Source organism: Amblyomma americanum, chromosome 1 (genome assembly GCF_052857255.1).
Source record: "Amblyomma americanum isolate KBUSLIRL-KWMA chromosome 1, ASM5285725v1, whole genome shotgun sequence".
Classification (NCBI taxonomy): Eukaryota; Metazoa; Arthropoda; class Arachnida; order Ixodida; family Ixodidae; genus Amblyomma; species Amblyomma americanum.
The window spans coordinates 26,298,991-26,317,217 of record NC_135497.1 but is presented as its reverse complement, the minus strand read 5'-3'; the positions used below and the strand labels follow the sequence as shown (position 1 = coordinate 26,317,217).

General features: G+C 45.9%; 1 protein-coding gene across 1 annotated transcript in view; it reads right to left on the bottom strand.

Moving 5' to 3' along the window:
- LOC144131616 (uncharacterized) overlaps positions 1 to 18,227 on the bottom strand; it is a 55,812-nt gene that overhangs the window by 14,026 nt on the left and 23,559 nt on the right. Inside the window, exons 4-6 of the mRNA XM_077664459.1 lie at positions 11,196 to 11,360; positions 5,679 to 5,814; positions 2,067 to 2,170 (exon numbers count right to left, since the gene is read on the bottom strand). Coding sequence (XP_077520585.1) covers positions 2,067 to 2,170; positions 5,679 to 5,814; positions 11,196 to 11,360 — 405 coding nt within the window. The remainder of the gene's footprint in view (positions 1 to 2,066; positions 2,171 to 5,678; positions 5,815 to 11,195; positions 11,361 to 18,227) is intronic.

The following is an 18,227-nucleotide window of genomic DNA, read 5'->3' as shown; positions in this document are numbered from 1 at the left end:
CAACGATTCAGAATTTTTTGCACCATAGTTCTGGGCGCTAACAGTAGCGACAAAAAATTGCCTCAAAACTTACACGCTCTTATTAGGTGCCAATTGTAATGGAACAGCGTAACGTGTTGCTCAATGTAGGAAATGTGTCTTGGCGTCGTGGAATGTCTCAACAGGCTAATGGTCGGAACACATCAGCGCCAGAGTAGGTGCTGCCACGTGGTCTACTACTGTAATGTATGCTTTCCAGCGCCTGCTTTTGGTCATGGGTTGGAAGAGTATTAAAGGGAGAGGAATAAAAAAGAGTGAAAATATAACAGCAAGCAAGAAAAAATAAAGGGAGAAGGAACGAAAGAAAAAGAGAAGAAATGAAAGCAAGAACGAAAAAAGAAGGAAGAAAACCACAAGAGAGAAAGTAAGAACAACATAAAGAAGGAATGAAGGAAAAGAAAGGATGGAAATGAAGAAGGAAAGAAGGAAAGAAATAAAGAAGGAAAGAAAGAAAGAAGGAAGGAAAGAAAGGACGGAAGGAGAGAACGGAAGGAAAGAAAGAAAGAAGAAAGGAAAGGAAGAAGAACGATACCAAATTAAGAAACAAAGGAAAGAAAGGGAGAGAGAGAGAAAATAAGGAAAGAAAGAAAGAAAGAAGGAAAGAAAGAAAGAAACGAAGAGAGAAAGAGAGGCAAGAAAGTAAGAAAGAAGGAAAGAAATAAATATACACAGAAAGAAACAAAGGATACAAGGGAAGGAATGAAATAAGGAAAAGAAGAAAGATGCAAAAGAAATAAAAAACGATACAAAAGAATGGAACAAAAGAAAGAAGCAAAGAAAGAAAGCAAGGAAGAAAGAAAAAAGCGACAAAGAAAGGAACAGAACCCGTCCAGTGGCAAGCTCGCAGCTTAATATGTTACATGAGCCCCATACTACTAGCTTTTTCAAACTAGACCACGGAGGGTCTGTATTGCAAATGTAATCAGGCAGGCGTATTGTTGTCTACATTATGCGACGGTGAAGAGAAGCAGTGCTTGGAGTACACCCATGAACTGACGAGAATTGGCGGACTGAGGTCCTGCCTAAGTGAACTGAATTGTCGTGCAACGCTGCAAACAGCATTACTGTTTCTACAGAAACACTGTGGAAAATGGGAATGCAATTGTAAAGTAGGTACCTAGTGCAGAAGACTTTGAGATCAGAAGCAATACAGTTTTGTATATGGTATACGCGTCTATGAAGGGTATAATGAAATTTTTTGAGTATAATGAAAATTATATGCAAAACAGAAGGAGCGAGCAAGGGGAGGTCACTCTAAGCCCGAAGGGGCCAGAACATTGATTTGAGAGCTCATTGCCTGGAACAAATGTCCAGCTTTCTTGGCCAAAAATTGTGAAAACTGAAAAATTGCAAGACACTGTTATGTAAATATTGAAGACAAGTGCTCCATTCTTCTGACATGTAGCAAAATCTTTCTTTTAAAGAGTTTCCATCGATCGCCTCAAACAGTTAAAACTGCCATAGAAAGTCAATGGGGAGCGCTTTTGGCTATAGCAAAAACGTGAATCGAACAAAAAAAATACAGGGCTGCCGCCGGGTAATCTGCGGATATATTAATTGTTACAGTGAAATCTTACATTACATGAAAAAATTGCGTTCATAAAGGATTTCCCGCTCAAAAGTGATTGTGTTCAAAATTGCTGGGTATAGGTATAGATTTCAGCATACGCAAGAAACCACGCTCTTGCAGGCAGGGTTTCTTCTTTTAGATATTCTCAAAGTGCATCTTCTCAAAGCGACCGGTTTTTAACACCTTTCCACGCCGCGAGCGTAACAAATGCTCCGCTTGCATATTCATAGCAAAAGTTGTTTGCTCCGTTGTGTGGTCGAGGCATTTATGAGTGGCACTGAGCTGAAACCATCTCCCTCTCTGAGATGTGCTGCCACGATAACAACGTTCTGTCGGTCCATAAAAACCGACTCTAACTTGCAGGGGAGGAAATGTCGCGACCGCACTGCTCATCCCCAGCGTGGTTGGCGCGGTATGCACGCGGCTAAACGGGGCACAGCAGAAATCGTGCACCCACCTCAATGCAGACAACGCCGTGCTCGTGCCCTCGAAAGGACCGCTTCAAGGTGCCTGATTTGGCCTCGAACATTCGGGCAACCTTGTCCCCGGAGCCCGTGTACACTGCGCAAAGAAAAAAAGGCACGCAGCTCAGAAACACTACGGGGCAAAATCTTAGAGCGTCCAGTTCCTCTCTCTGCTGGCTGCGGGTCCAGCGGGAGTGCATTCATATTTCCGCAGAAACATCATTTTTCAAGAGACATCGACCTTACGAGCTAAAACATTGCTGCGTGTGAACGAGGTGTTATTGTGATGGTTTGTGAAATGCCGTCTTTGTGATTCAGCCTGAAACGATTGACGAGTACGATGTTTCGCGTCACGTTGCGTCCTTCTGTGGCGTTCTCCATGGGGCCCTGAAGAATACATCGGCATTGCACCTCAGAGTATTCGCTTTCTGCCGTGATAGGATACTTCCCGAGTTTCATATGTCATCATTATGCTGACTAGGCAGACAGTCTCTCTAATATCCGCATGATAGATTGCCTTGAAGAGACACTACGGCCTGTCTGTCGCGAGCATATGTGGTGGCGTGTAACTTGTGCACGGAGCACGCTCACCTCCCAAAAGGTTCGCTCTTTGACGCCCCACTTTTCGTTTAGAAGTTTTGTTGTCTGCAACGTGCATCCTCGCATGCAAAACCGGCATTTAGTTTTTCATGAAGCAAAGAAAACGTTGGCTCATAGCTTAGTCGGTACCGGGCATGTGTTGAAACCCATAGGGTCGAGGGTTCGATTCCCAGCTGACCTCGTCCGTGCACGGTTTCCTTTGTTTTATCACTCGACGGCGGCTGACACAGCCTATAATGGACAAGGCTGTGCGAGCACTTGGATGCTATGCGAGACTGTGCGACTTCCACCCCGAAGGCCGGCGACCGGCTGCGGTCGAGGCAAAGCGAGCTTTTTAGAGACTCGGCACAAACTAGCCCAAACTTCGGGAATACGCGACAACCCTAATGTGCTGCCAGAGTTTGGCTGAAAAGCGCACGACAGCGCCCCGAAACAGTTCCCGACAACTGTCGTGAGGAAACGCCGTCCCGAGTATACATAAGACTGGGTTTGAAATCCGTCCTTAACGACCTCCTTGGTGTCACCCAAGGTAACAATCTCTTTGGTAAAAGTTTTTTTTTGGTCAACATTGTCTATGTTGCCCCCCCCCCCCCCCCCCCCCAACTTCGCGAAGGGTCGTATGACCAATTTTGCTGCCTCCTGCCTCCTCGTGCAGTGCTCCCAGTGACCGCAGATTTTAAGCTGCAGGCACGTTACACAAGAGCTGCAACACACTCGAACGCAGGTCCGTGAACAAAGAGCCAATCAGCTTCGACATCGTTCTTGCAACACGAGACCCGCTGCAATGCAATCTGTCGGCCATTCATCTCCCGTCCGTCAACGCCCCGCCGAAGCCGCTCAAGAGCCGGGAGATCCCGAGTTTAGAAACGATTGCCTTCGAAAGGGCAAAGTCCACCGCAAATTGTGTCAACGTAACCGAACGCAAAGTAAATGAGAAATTTTAGAACGCATTCTTTCCACTAATTAATTATATGGCAGCCACTTGATAAAAGGGCTCTTAGAGCGAGCATGTTTTGCAGCTTCTTGGGTGTTTTCATTTTGCGCGGAATTTATGAGCTAGAGAGACCGCGAGCGTATGGAATATTAGGTGTAACAAAGCAACAGAAGCAAAACGTCACGCCCCCCCCCCCTCCCCCCCCCCCCCCCCCACTCCTGTCCCTAATTATGCAGCGCCTGGTTTAACAGTAAAATGAAGCAGCACGTGGGGGAAGCTTTCTTTAGGTTTTATTCCTGCCCTTATTTCTATTTTGTCGTGCCATGTTTGAGGAGTAACTTGCATAACAATGGTTCACAGGTCCGAGTAGACAAAATAAAAGTGAATAACGAAAAGAAAGAAGCACAGTTTCGAAACTCGCATAACTCTGGTTAGTTGGACGTCACACTTTGCAGAAATATGCATATTACAATGAGTGAAACAGCACGGTGGCCCGCACAGCGTTATCAAAGAGATGGAATATTTCAAAAGATTTGAGAGCAATTAATCCGTCTTGAAGACACAGCTAAAGGCGTTGAATATGGAGTGACATCCTATAGAAGCGGCGCTTTCACCAGGTCTATCCGAGACAAAGAATTATGGGAGCTGGGAACAAAACGCTATTCATGGACATTTTTGTAAAAAATAAAATCGCCGTTAACCTACAGTGTAGCCAGAAAAACACCGAAACCTTCATGGGGCTAAAGTATAGAAAAAATATATGAGTGGGCGTGCTTCTTAAAATGGAAAAAAAAAGGTTTTTTTTTTGCTCTTCTGTCAATACCAAGCATTGCAAAAAACGAAGTTTGCTGGATGTATTTTACTGATGAAAAACCAAATCTTTCACACGAAGCCGTGAATGACCTCCACCGATTGTGAAGGCGTAAGGAGAGGGCATGTGGCGCATTAATTAAAATCGAGCGGGAGTCTCAGTTCTTGCCTCATCTGTGGTGAGTTTGCGTGGCAAGTATTGATTCTCCTTGTTACTCTTTTAACGGACGAAACAGCAAATCTTTCGGCAAGAAATATATAATAATCGAGAGTTCCACGAAATTTCGTGTGGTCAAGTGTGATAATGAAAGCGATAAAACTGAAAAAACGAGCCCGTGGGGGCTCTTAAACGTCAATACCATTTTTTTAATTTTTGCTTGGTCAGAGAACGCATTTTATCGCTTTCAAGAAAAGTATAGATATAGAAAAAGGACCCAAATGTCATGGAGCTACTTAATGAGATGTTATACAATGTTTCTGTAGGGGTGAAGGCAAGTAAGAAATATACATTAGACGACCATTGCTGCAACACTTATACCTGCACGTATCATTACTGGCCCTAAATAGCGGATGTCGTGGTAGCTCACGCGCGATGCAACCACACAGTAATTCATATCACTAGCACCGGCCGCCATACCACTATGACCAACATAATGCCATTTGATTTATTAAATATATGCAACACACTGCGGTAGTGTGACCGAGCTCCAGCATCTTTCTGTCAATGACTTTCAGATGTTGCATAAAAATATGTTTTGTTTGGTTTTATCGGGTTTAATGTCCCAAAGCGACTCAGTCTATAAGGGACGCTGTAGTGGAGGGCTCCGGAATAATTTCGACCACCTGTGGCTCTTTAACGTGCACTGACATCGCACAGCGCACGGGCCTCTATCATTTCGTCTCCGCCGAAATGCGACAGCCGCGGCCGGTATAGAACCCGCGTCTTTCGGGTCAGCAGCTGAGTTCCATAATCACTGAGCCACCGGGGCGGTTTGCATGAAAATAGTAATAGTATACTTATCGCCTCTCGCAGTGCACTGAAATGGGACCCCTCCCGCTTACTGCCGAGAGAGTGACTAATAAAAGATGCACCCCATGCTTCATCACCAACTCTGAATACCAGAAGGTTGTATCTTTTCCATTATTGCTTGACCAGAAAGCATCTATACGCAAGTTTATTCGCATTGAGAAAGCACTTACAGGCGTCACACACCTCCACAGTCTGTCTGGCGAGGGGCTTCAGAGGAGGAAGGGTACCTACGCATTCGGTCGTGGTAGCAGAGGCAGTCGACGGTGTGCTGGTGGCCTCGGTAGACGCGGGTGCACTCGCCGAACTCCATGACCCAGGCGCGAGCCGTGTTGTCCGAGCTTCCCGAGTAGAGCATCTTGCTGTGCGCCTGCGCGCAGATTAAAAAGAATTAGGAGGACGCTTAACTTCCTCCTTAAGGGTAGACGAGATAGCGCCTTCTCCTCCTTTTTCTCTTGTTCTTTTTCATTTTTGCTCATACTCATGGACACCATTTGTTTCAGGACAGTGAAGCACCATAACACACCGCATTTAATCACTGGCAATTTCTGACGCCTAGTTAGCATATTTATATTCGGTTTTATTTTATAAATTACCATAACATCAGTGCACATCACAAACGCAGGTTACTAAGTCATACACACCGCAACGCGTTCACTAGGTGGCCCTCTTATACGCTTCATCCAGACCCTTCCTACAGTGTTCGTTACGTTGCGGCTACTCAACCTGATTACGAACCACATGACATGCTTTCTTTCATTGGACTTCATAGGCAGTGGAAAATGCGCATGCTGGACCGCAACGCTCAACCTCTTAATTCACCCAGAAGCCATTTCAGTCGAACGATGCTCCAACTCAGGTACATTTATAACGAAAGAGACTTGCTACCGGTGTAGTTTCTGCTGTTGATGCGGTGTCTATCTTTGCCGCCCTTTTAGCTTTGCTGTTTTCGGTCAGGCTAGTGGAGTGCAGTCACTAGTTGCGTGTTTTGTAAATAATCTGTGTATAGCCCCTTTCTGTACATACATAACCTCTTGTGGTAAATACCATGTCGCAACACATAAGCCTTTCGTGGCTTATGTGTTGCGTGCCCCTTGGTTTGAACTTTAATGCTGGCTAATTTCTTTAATGAATTACTACAATATTCTAAAATACCTTAAATGAACCTGCTCTCCAATTTTGGCTTCATTCGGACCCTCCCCTAGTTCGTTAGCTCCACTTGAAACCTCTGGGATTTTTTCCCACTGACAAGTAGGACGGCGGGCGACGACGCTAGGTTTTCAGCAGAGCGGGCTCCTTACGCTATCGCGTAAAACGAGTCTGTGGGCTACGCCGCCGCGATGCACCGACTATGGACGTCAACCGTCAGCGAGTGGAGCTGCACTCAAGGGCCAGGTAACGCCAAGCGCTTTGGGAGCGCGATGAATGCATGTACTGGTAGGGTGGCTGCTGAGGCCGTTTGCGACCCTTCACTTTGATAAGGCAGGCTGCTTTTTTGCATTTAATATCTGAAAACTCTGCCATACCGTCGCCTACATTGCTAGTCATTATGTCTGGAGAAAATGTTGCGACGCCACCAGTAAGAATACAGATCCAGTCTCTCACCGCGGCCGAGCAGCTCTTCTTGTCGATCGTCGAGCGTATAAGTCTTATCTTGTGCAAAGAGCGAGTCGAATAACAACAATCACCCGCCTACAAATGGGCGGCGAGGCATAATCAAAAATGCCCGGAGAGCTGCCTACAATGATATCACATAGTGAAGGGGCACGAATTCGCTGCGTTTAATAGTGAATGAATGTCGAAATTGATCTAGGAAGATAAAACAGGGAAATGGCACAATCAGAATCAGCGTAATTCGGGAATTTCATACATATGCAGTGGAGCGCTACACCCATGGTAACAAAAGGCGCCCACATTTTGAAGGAGGCCTAGTGCGAAAATGCCTATACATTGAGAATTCCGTGCACATTAAATAACCCTGTGCGGTTATTTCACGGGTCGAAGGGATGCTGTGGAACGTGAAAATCCACCCCCATTAATCATAAGCCAATTTCCGTGTCTTTCAACAAAGGGCAACTGCTCGCGAGGGTCTCAACAAAGTTTTATTTTCTTCCCTTTCTTAAGGTGCGCTGTAGCAGCTCCAAGAACCAGACAAGTCTGCAGCCGTGAAGGGAGACAGGGAGAAAAGAATAACAGGTTTAATATTTTCAAGTAGTCGTAAATGAAACAACGGGGGTCCTAAGAATAAACAAGCACAAAAAAGGAAGCGGGCAGCGCTTGCATAAGAGCTCGAAAAATAAGGGCTCAGCTTCAGGCGAGCAGCTATTCTGTCGATGATTGAGAACATATTTGAACTGCAGCTGCACTGCACATGAATCAATACACTGGTACGGGCAGAGCTCCAAATGTAAGGATCACTTAATTTAAGCTGTAAAAGAGCTCCTATTGAGATAACTGAGTAAATTGTATCCGAGTCTGTGATCGTATTTAGACCTTCTGTAGACAATAAGGAAAAAAAAGAGGCCAATATATGAAAAAACATGATCAGAATAAGCGAATAAGTTACATACAAAGTCGCAATACAAAGAGACCTGTGCAGATTATTCTGGAAGTATGACGTGCAGCTGCAAGCTACGGAATATGCTTGTTAATGTCAAGGACCGCCTGTAAAGATATCAGCTTCCCTGGGGTGGTCTACAGGATTCCTGGTGGCGCCTGCAGTAAGGTCTATATGGGCGAGATGAGGAAGTTCGCGTTATTACTCAAGGAGCACCAGCGTGACTCCAGAAATGTGGATATCGCATTAGGAGCTCTTGCTGAGCACGCGCTTAAGTCAGGACAACAGATTGGCTGGGATAACGTCCAATCCAATTGACGACCAGGACCGTGAACCACACGGCAGTAAGCATGACAGTAATCTACACCCAGTCATTACGTCCCAAGCTTCGCTCTTAAAATGCCGCCTACTTTTCTTGTCCGCCTCGCTGTGATCAAGGAATTCGTACGGGTTTCGAAACGTCTGACATCATTTTTTACTTGGTCAGTGACTGTAAACCTTTTTAACCTGTTTCTTGGCGTGTGATAGTTGGCGTCCTAGCGCGAAATTTTCGCACTTGACAACTTCTTTGCTTTTTAAAAACGACTGCATGGTAATGAAAGAAAGTATTTTATTCATTTATTATTTGTTTATTCGTTACCTGCATCGCCAGGTAGGGCATTACAACACAAGGGTTGTAGTGGTTAAATATGGATATGAACAAGCTAATTAAAAATTAATCATTTGATGTGGTATATACAATGCCAAGTGTAAAACTGCTCAAGCTTCGGACAGTTCAAACAAAAAAGAATAAAGAAGTCACCCTTGCAGGAAAATTCCCTCAAATTCGAGCACTGTTGCAGCTTCTTCGATGTGTAGGTTGGTGTTTTAATATATTTTTCGCAGTTTGTGCCTACTCTAGAAAAGTAAATGTTATGGAAGAATTTTATTCTGACATTTGTTCTACGGTCCTTTAGTGCTTGCCATTTAAGTTTCCGTTTGCTTTCTGTCATGCTGAGTTCCCGGCGATAATTTTCTAGAACAAATATCTGACTGCCCTCGTCTGAATTTTTTATAACCTAAATATAACCTCAGGTGTATGTAGGCCCAAACAAACGCATCCATATTCAAGTTCTGTTCGCACATGATTGAAATACTGGCGCATTGTTAAGTTTGTTGGCAAACGACTGAAGTTCCGCTGTAAAACGCCCAAAACAGATGCTGCTTTATTTCGAATGTAGTTATGCTTATTTTATTAAAAGTCAGATGTAAAGAAGACACCGCGATATTTGACTTCCTCGCTTATGCTTAACATAATATCATTAATTCTATACCTACACAGATGGCTAGTGCCTTTTCTTGTAGTAATTAAAAATAAATAAATTTAATAAATCATCAAGCCTCACTAAGACAGCTTAATTAACTGTGGGAATCCGTTTTTCCCTCGCCCGCTGGAGGAGGCTGTCTCGTGGCCCACCGGACCACGCTGGGAGCCGCAGCTCTCAAGGTGACGCCACTCCATTTGCGTTGCTCGCCTGCCTGCCGCCGGTGCTACCGGAAAGGCCGTCGGTTAGGGGAGTTTCCCAATAAGCAGCTCTGCCTGCTGGCTATTCGTTGGTCATAGTTGTTCTTCGCGGCCACAGCTGTGGTCCGAGCCAGCGAAGCGGTCCTCTCTCAGACCACCCTACAGACCCCACACAGTAATGGATTAGTAATCCATTAGTAATTGATTGTCCCTGGTAGTCTTTTATGCTTATTGTGCGCCATCAAAGGCAGGCACCGGGCTTGCTCAAAGCAAGACGCGCGAAAGCGGCTCACACAGGTGCAGGCAGACCGTGGAGCAGTTTAGTATTGGAGCGCCATGGACGTGACCCACTTACCCCTCTGTATTAGTGCCTGATGATCGATCGTGATGAAAGTTTAGCGTAAGCGAGCACTTCTTTGACACAGGCGCCATATCCACGGTGGTGGGATGTCTTACGAAAGAGTTTGCTGATGCCGGAAAGGACCTTGTTCTGAAAGGTCTTTTGTGACGAAGCACTGTTGGCGCAGTTTTATTTTCTGGTTTACAGGTCAAGCTGCCATATGCGGTAAACTTAGTCGGTAAAGAAACCTTCCGTACAAGAGCTGTGATGTACCCACTCAGAACGGATGAGTCACATGGCCTACGGGCGGTTTCGAACGACAACATGCACTACACCGTACTAAACTCTGGGCTCCCGCAGTGCGCCGACTACGTTGGCCTTGAACAGCCAAACAATTCATATTGGTATCACGAACCATCCGAGCTTTTCGTGTCTATCTACCACAGCACTAGAATTCCTTGCTGTCAGAGGCGCCACTGATCACGATTTTGATCATGCACAAACCCGGACGTGCTATGAGCCGCGTGGCGATGGGTACGGACCCTCATGTGGCATAAACAGCATGCGGGCATGCCCTGACAACGACGAACCCCAGCCGTCCATCACATCCAGCCTGTCTGGACATCTTCTGCCTTCAGACAAGCCACTTGCCTCAGGGAACAGCATGAGTGCCTACATAGCCCTGTAAACTAACCCGATGTCGAAGGATCATTCCCTAGGCCTTGAGTGATTGTGCAGGCGTGCCCACGTTGTGGAAAGCGACTGTTTTTCCGATAAGTAAAGGGGACAGTAGCAAAGAACGTGGTTTGTAGCTGCGCAGCCACACGCGCCGCACGCAACGCACTCGGTGATCTTAATGGGGAAAGAGTAAGCTTTTGTGGGAACCACTTTGAGCCGCTTCGGGAGTGTCTATGAAGGCTGGGAGAGCGCATCATTTATTTCACCATCAATGCAGTGCCGTCGCGACAGAATGCGGCCAGAAAAACAAAAGTAGAGCGACCTTGCAAAATTAAAATTTCGTGCGGATCTTGCCATACGCACCGTAGATGTCGATGTGTAATCTCCTTGAATGGTGATTGATCGACTGAAACCTCGCCGCATACGCTCGAAAAACTCGTTCGCCGCGAGTAACAAGAGCCCTGAATTGCATGGAAACCATCCGTGCTTTGTTCCGTATGCTCATCAAGTGCGAGATATGACTACTCCTTGGACCGCCGTAAGCATGGACAGGAGCCTCGTGCTACCAGCATTCTCGGCGGTCCCAGCAAGGCTTCAATTGAGGACTGTCAGAACGCTCTGGCACCGAGGCATCTAATTAGCAGCTACGCGCATCGCACTAAACCCACTCACGAGCAAGCAGACGATGGGTCCCTGGTGTCCGGTGAGAACGTGCTGGCACTCGCCGCTACGAACGTGCCAGCTTCGGATGACGCCGTCGCCGCCGCCCGTGAACACAAAGGTGCCCTCCGCGTCCACCACCATGGCGTTGATGGGCGCCGAATGGCCTCGCAGGATCTGCGGTGGGGTCGGGACACGACTGCGGTTGACAGCTTCGTCCATCCTGATCAAGGAGCGAGAACTGGGCGAAAGGCATAAACAACGCGAAGGAACGTCTCTAGCGCTTCTGTTGTGATGTGCGTTCCTTCGTTGTTCTCGTGCCTTTAGCGCTGTCGACTTTCGCGCATTCATCAGGATCGCGGGTGCAACGCTGTCTTCCCAGAGGACATTTGTGACTGGGGTGTAGCGTTTAGGATGACGTGTTGCATATGGTTCCAGAGCAGCATGGGCTCAAGTTTGTGCATTGCATGAGTAAGCAAAAGGAAGTTGCTTAACCCTTAGCGCTACGTTAACGTGTCCAGTGCACGAACGCCACGCTCTCGGGACGGAACCAGTTGCTGGTTTGAGGTACGTAGTACATCTACGAAGAGCATGAAGAAGTATGCGACTCCCTTTCGAAGCTGATAATTTTTGAAAATATCGCGACAAGTGTGTGTCCTTATGCTCTTATCAGCTGGGTGTTTCTAGGAAACGCGCAAGCTTGTGGTTGAGTCCGACTTAATAATGCGTGAGCTACCTTTACTCACTGATAGAGTCGTTGAAAGGAGACAGTCTAGATATCATATTCATTTCACTGAACGCGAAGGACACGGCAACAAAAGAACACAAGAATACGAACATAGGCGCTTTGTTCTTTCTTTTGTCCTGACCTTTGCGCTAAATGAAATGAATATGACGTGTAACTACCAATTAGGCCAACAGTTCACTCTTTAGACAGTCTAGATAGTTCTACGTGTAAACGCAGTTCCCAGACGGCATGATAAGCGAACGTAATTGTTGATTTATATGAAAGTAATCAATGATCCATATGAGGCACAAAGTGTCCGCCTTGCTGTTCAATACAGGTCAACAGACCACTACGCCGTATCTCTCACAGCTTTTAAAATACACATCTGTAAAGGTTAAAAAGACTGTATAGGAGGATAGTGTAGAAAGTAAAAAATACCGCATTGAAAGGGCTTTGGTCCTATGCCTCCACCCGGGCGCAAAAGCGGAAGGTTAGAACGGTCCGCCATTTTCAAATGAATAAGGCTCAGTGCATGAAGCTGTTTATGAATGTTTTACAGTATTTTTTCGCACTCGTCATGGAATCTAGTCTCGTGCATTATTTTCTAAGCGTGTTGAGTCGTGCGCACCAATGGTTGCAGGCTAAAGGAGTGCCGCAGTTGAGCAACGGTAACGAATTTGAGTGGCTTACGGTCGAGGTTAGCCGAGGACAATTGATTTGAAATCCGCTTGAGCAACTCCTGCTTCGGGTTTCAAGTCAAGCAGTTGAATTCTGATCTTACAGAATATTTCGCTTTCACAGAACTTTCAACAGTTCTAAACAAAAAAAAATGTTCGCAGTGCCGACGAGGAAAATCTCTTTTGTTTGAGTGAGGTAAGCCTAACGAATTGCGCGCTAGGTTGATTTGGGTAGCCTCCACAAAGTAAGTGCAGTCTCGCACAGCCTTTAATGAGGCTTAACTTTCGGCGCCTGGCAGCTGTTTCGGGATAAAAGCCTTGATTTATCGAGGAACGCCTGGAAGCCGCAAAATTCACAGCTGAATGCCATCACTGATTATTCCTACCTTTTTCTCCGGGCTTCAGGTAATTGCCGCATAGCATATTAGAAGGAAGCTTTTCGTGGTTGTCTTCGCTGCGCGCTTTTTTTGGTCCCTCAGAGGGATGGCCATTTGCGTCTTTTTGGCAGCAGAGAGTGCTGCGCTTTGTCTCGCATTTCGCTAGCACTTAACTGTGGCTTTCGGCTTGCGCGCGAAGATTTTGCACAGCCGCACCGTGAACAAATAGAGAGGTTGGTGCAGTATTACGCATTAAGAGCAGGAAACAGCGCTAAGACGAACGACTTGAAGGCAGAAACGCGGCAGCCTCTTTGTCCCTTGCTTCGCTTAATTATCCCATCTTCACGCTGCTTTTGCCATTTAAAGCAGCTTGTTCGATCGTCCAACAGGGTAGCAGGGTGACAAGAATTATACTGGAAAGCAAGGCATTTTCAGAGAGGATGTCAGTGTGAAGAGGAAAGGACACAGTCAAGGAGGATTGCCAAGTGCACGCACCGTCCTCACTGCCCTACGTGTGGGGCGCAGGAGGCAAGGATATTCTAAAGATAAAGCTCATAGTGCGGAAAATTCATGCACGGCAGAAAAAAAAAACCATCCGGCACGAGAGCCCTGTTTACATCGAGTATCGAAAAAGGGTTCTCGTGGGTTGGCGGGCAGATGAAAAGCGATGCGATGGTGCAGAATCTGGAATTCTGGAAACGGCCTGCTGCCACTTGGCACGAGAGACACTCATAGAGACACTCAGCCGATCGCGAAGCGGGAGCGTTTGCATGCATATATATGTGGGTCGGGCGTCGAAATGGGGCAGCTGATTTTTCTGAGTATGATATTTTAAATATGCCGCACGTCTACCCCAACAGCTCTGAGAGCGGTGTGCACTTATATAGACGTAAACACGCCCGAAGGTCTTCAAAATAAACGCTGTAAGGACATGGAGAAGAATCATCGAGATCACTAACATTCTGGCGAGACCGTGAAAAGAATTTCGCAACGTACAACCGGCGTCAAAAGCTCACGGGGCACGCCAGTCACGAAAGTGAAGAATTTCGACCCAGTCATATGTAACCTGAGAGCGCGTGAACACGCGGACAGCTTGCCATTTTCGGGATTCATACGTCAAAGCTTCACGGAAGCAGCGTTTTCTCAACGATTCGCGCACCCGGAAAACTTTGGGCGTCCGGTGTACGCGACTCTAAAAACATGAAGAAAGACGACGGTAGTCAGAAGCCTTTTTTCTCGGATGGGATTTTTCGGATGGATTTTTCTCGGATGCGGTTAGCTCATGCAAATAGAGGGAATTTCAGAAAGGACTTAAATATTGGTCGCCATTACCGCGGAGAAAAAATTCAAAAAACAAATCGATAGAGGGACTTCAGCCCTATTCTTGAGATACGCGGACAGCGGATATTTGAGGAAACGAAAGCCCCTTTGTCAACAGCGAAGTATGTTTTTTTTTTACAGATGACTTAGCTAGTGCACAAAAGATTTAAAAAAAGTCTCGAATCCCGCTTTTCAGTTCGCCACCTACCTTAGACATCTGTAGGAGGATTGTGTAAGCTATCAGGCAATTTGCTTCTGTCGTTGGGCCAATAAATGCGCCGTGTAAAATCAGCCGAAACGAAGTATACCGCTTTACGAAAGGTTCTTGCCTTCATTACTCTCTATTTTGCATTTTTTTAGTCTGCAGAGAAAGAATAAGGCAAGAGACAACGCATGTGAGTGCAGGCAATACACGAACATGAAAAGTCAGAACAATAGCGGCGAAGAGACGGTGCGGTAGCAAACCGTCCCCGCCGGTGTTCAGTTGCCATCATTGACAATGGGCCTGCGTTCGCAGTTTCGGTACAAGAGTCTTGAGATTTTCCTTCTGCCGTTGCAAAGAAAGAAAATGGCTTTGAAAACAGCCCCGTGCACAAACTAGGTAATTAGACCGCCTGGGGAAATATCGTTAATCCTTGTCCTGGAAGGAATAAATGCGGAACCTGTAAAAATGTGAATAATATTAAAAACCAATCATGATGACGACATTCAAGGTCAGAAGCCGATAATGAAAAAAAAAGGGAGGGGGGAGGTTGGTTTAGCCCTTAAGTTATTTGCTATGATTCAGTAACGTCGCCAGGTACACAAAAAGCGTAGAGTATGAGACTAGTTTTTCACCCGTCCGTTTCTCATGTCCTATATCCCACAGTATAGCAAACGTAAATAAACCGAGGAATTATTGTTGCACGAAAAAAATAAAGTCGACTCACATTTGGATTCATAGTAACGCGAATCGGTATGGAGAAAGAAAAATAATGATCATCACGGTATTAACGGCAACAGAAGCAGTCGCTGCTGTAAGCTCCGCAATGGCAGCGTAGAACAACATAGAACGGCAAAAGGGAAGATTGTTGGGCCAGTTGGTTCATGATTCAAGGCTGAAAACGGCGCGAAAAACGGGACAAGAAGAGAGAAGCAACACACACAGCACCGAACTTACAACTGAGTGTATTTCATGCGATAGCGCAATAAATACAGGAAGTACACATAAAAAACTAAAAGAACACCATGATATAAGATTGATGCTATTGCAGGTCAATATCTAAAAAGGCTAGCTCTTTTCTCGATAAGCGAAGAGACGGCATGTTCAAGCACTTGTCACCTCTCATGTGGATGGCGAAGCTCCGTACAGTTCTCGTTTTTGTTGGCTTGCGTACGTGCGCAGCACATTGCTTTTGTTGAACTGGGGAGTGCACTTGCATGTTGTCACATGCTTGGTGAGTGTGATCCCTCTGCCTACTCTGACATCATTAGCGTGCTCTCTTAATCTGTCATTTAAGCAACGGCCAGTCTGGCCAACATAAGTGGCACCGCATTACAGAGGGATTTCGTAGATCACCTTGCTTTGGCAGTCAACATATTGCGTCACGTGCTTAGTGCTCAAGGATTCTCGCTTTTTCTCTACCCCGTTTACTTTCCTTCACAACCTGCGCAATTTGTTGGGTGCCGGAAACACTACACGCACACCGCCTCGTCCCGCAAGCAATCTTTTCAGCCGATGGCTGACGCCATGGACATATGGGATGGCCGCTGTCTTGACCGAACTTGGCTCAGGCTGTTTGGAGTCGGCTGGTCTATGCAGTTCATTCAAAAGAAGGTGGACAATGCTGTTCATGATGGCCTTCGGATAACCAGCAGCGCTCAGTATTTGAGCTTGCGCCTCTACACTTTCTAAAATGCGGTGGTGGCAGGACCTGTTGAGGGCATTCCTTAAAGCACTTAAATCTATTCCACGCTTCACCAATTTGGAATGCGCCGAAGAATAGGATAGAAAGCCCTTCTGCGAACGTGGAGCGTACTTCCAACAGAGGTGCCTGTCTTCCAAAATGAGCCTTGTATCGAGGAACTGCATAGGATCCTGTATTGCGCCCTTGCTAAGTGACCTTTTGCTTGCACGAGCTGACAGAAGATTGAACGATGCCCTTCATGACAGAAATGTCGAGCGGGTTTTTCGGTTGGTTGACGACTACTTGATAATCTTCAGGCATTCAAGCGACAGCTTCTCAAAGGAAGTTGAGGACCTTCATACCCTGTTTACAAGCATCTTGGGTGACTTTGAAGTCACCAAAGAAGTTCCTGAGGAGAACCAACTGCAGCTCCTCGATACAAGGCTCATTTTGGAAGACAGGCACCTCTGTTGGAAATACGCTCCACGTTCGCAGAAGGGCTTTCTACCCTATTCTTCGGCGCGCTCCAAAGTGGTGAAGAGTGGAATAAATTTGAGCGCTTTAAGGAATGCCCTCAACAGATCCTGCCACCACCGCATTTTAGAAAGTGTAGAGGCGCAAGCTCAAATACTGAGCGCTGCTGGTTATCCGAAGGCCATCATGAACAGCATTGCCTACCTTCTTTTGAATGAACTGCATAGACCAGCCGACTCCAAACAGCCTGAGCCAAGTTCGGTCAAGACAGCGGCCATCCCATATGTCCATGGCGTCAGCCATCGGCTGAAAAGATTGCTTGCGGGATGAGGCGGTGTGCGTGTAGTGTTTCCGGCACCCAACAAATTGCGCAGGTTGTGAAGGAAAGTAAACGGGGTAGAGAAAAAGCGAGAATCCTTGAGCACTAAGCCCGTGACGCAATATGTTGACTGCCAAAGCAAGGTGATCTACGAAATCCCTCTGTAATGCGCTGCCACTTATGTTGGCCAGACTGGCCGTTGCTTAAATGACAGATTAAGAGAGCACGCTAATGATGTCACAGTAGGCAGAGGGATCACACTCGCCAAGCATGTGACAACATGCAAGTGCACTCCCCAGTTCAACAAAAGCAATGTGCTGCGCACGCACGCAAGCCAACAAAAACGAGAACTGTACGGAGCTTCGCCATCCACACGAGAGGTGACAAGTGCTTGAACATGCCGTCTCTTCGCTTATCGAGAAAAGAGGTAGCCTTTTTAGATATTGATCTGCAATAGTATCAATCTTATATCATGGTGTTCTTTTAGTTTTTATGTGTACTTCCTGTATTTATTGCGCTTTCGCATGAAATACACTCAGTTGTAATTTTAGTGCTGTGTGTGTTGCTTCTCTCTTCTTGTCCCGTTTTTCGCGCCGTTTTCAGTCTTGGAACATAGTACGGAAACTATGGCATGTCCAACATTCTTGGATAAAAACGTTGAATATTGGAAAATTGTTAGGTACGGTTATGGAAATATTGAATGTACTGGTCCATTTTTCTGATGTATAGCAAAATCTCTCTTAAAGTTTTTTTTCATCGCTCGCATAGAGCAGCTATGACTTTCATAGAAAACCAATGGGGAACGCTTTGGTCGGTTTGAAAAACGTTAATAGCAAAAAAATTCAAGCCTGCTGACGGAAGATACGGGCATATATTATAAATCCAAATCCAAATCCACTTTATTTTCAACCTACAAGTTGGGGTCCCCCAGGTAAAAAGCTGTCACAGACAGCTTGACTGGGCCCGGGGGCCTACAGGCAGCATCAAGCAGTGGACTTCACAGAAAAATCAAAATGAATGTGAACATGAAGCTTATACCTAAGCAAATGCAGTGTTTGCACTTCCTTAGAATTATACACACAGCAGATGTAAAAAATGAATATGAACATGAAGCTTATACAAATAGCAAATACAGTGTTTACACTTCCTGAAGAGTTATAAAGTAATATTTCAATATAGTATATTTGATTTTTAATACATTAAAACAAAAAGCCAATACACGCTAGCACATTATGTTGCAAACAAGAGTTAATCGATTAAAAAC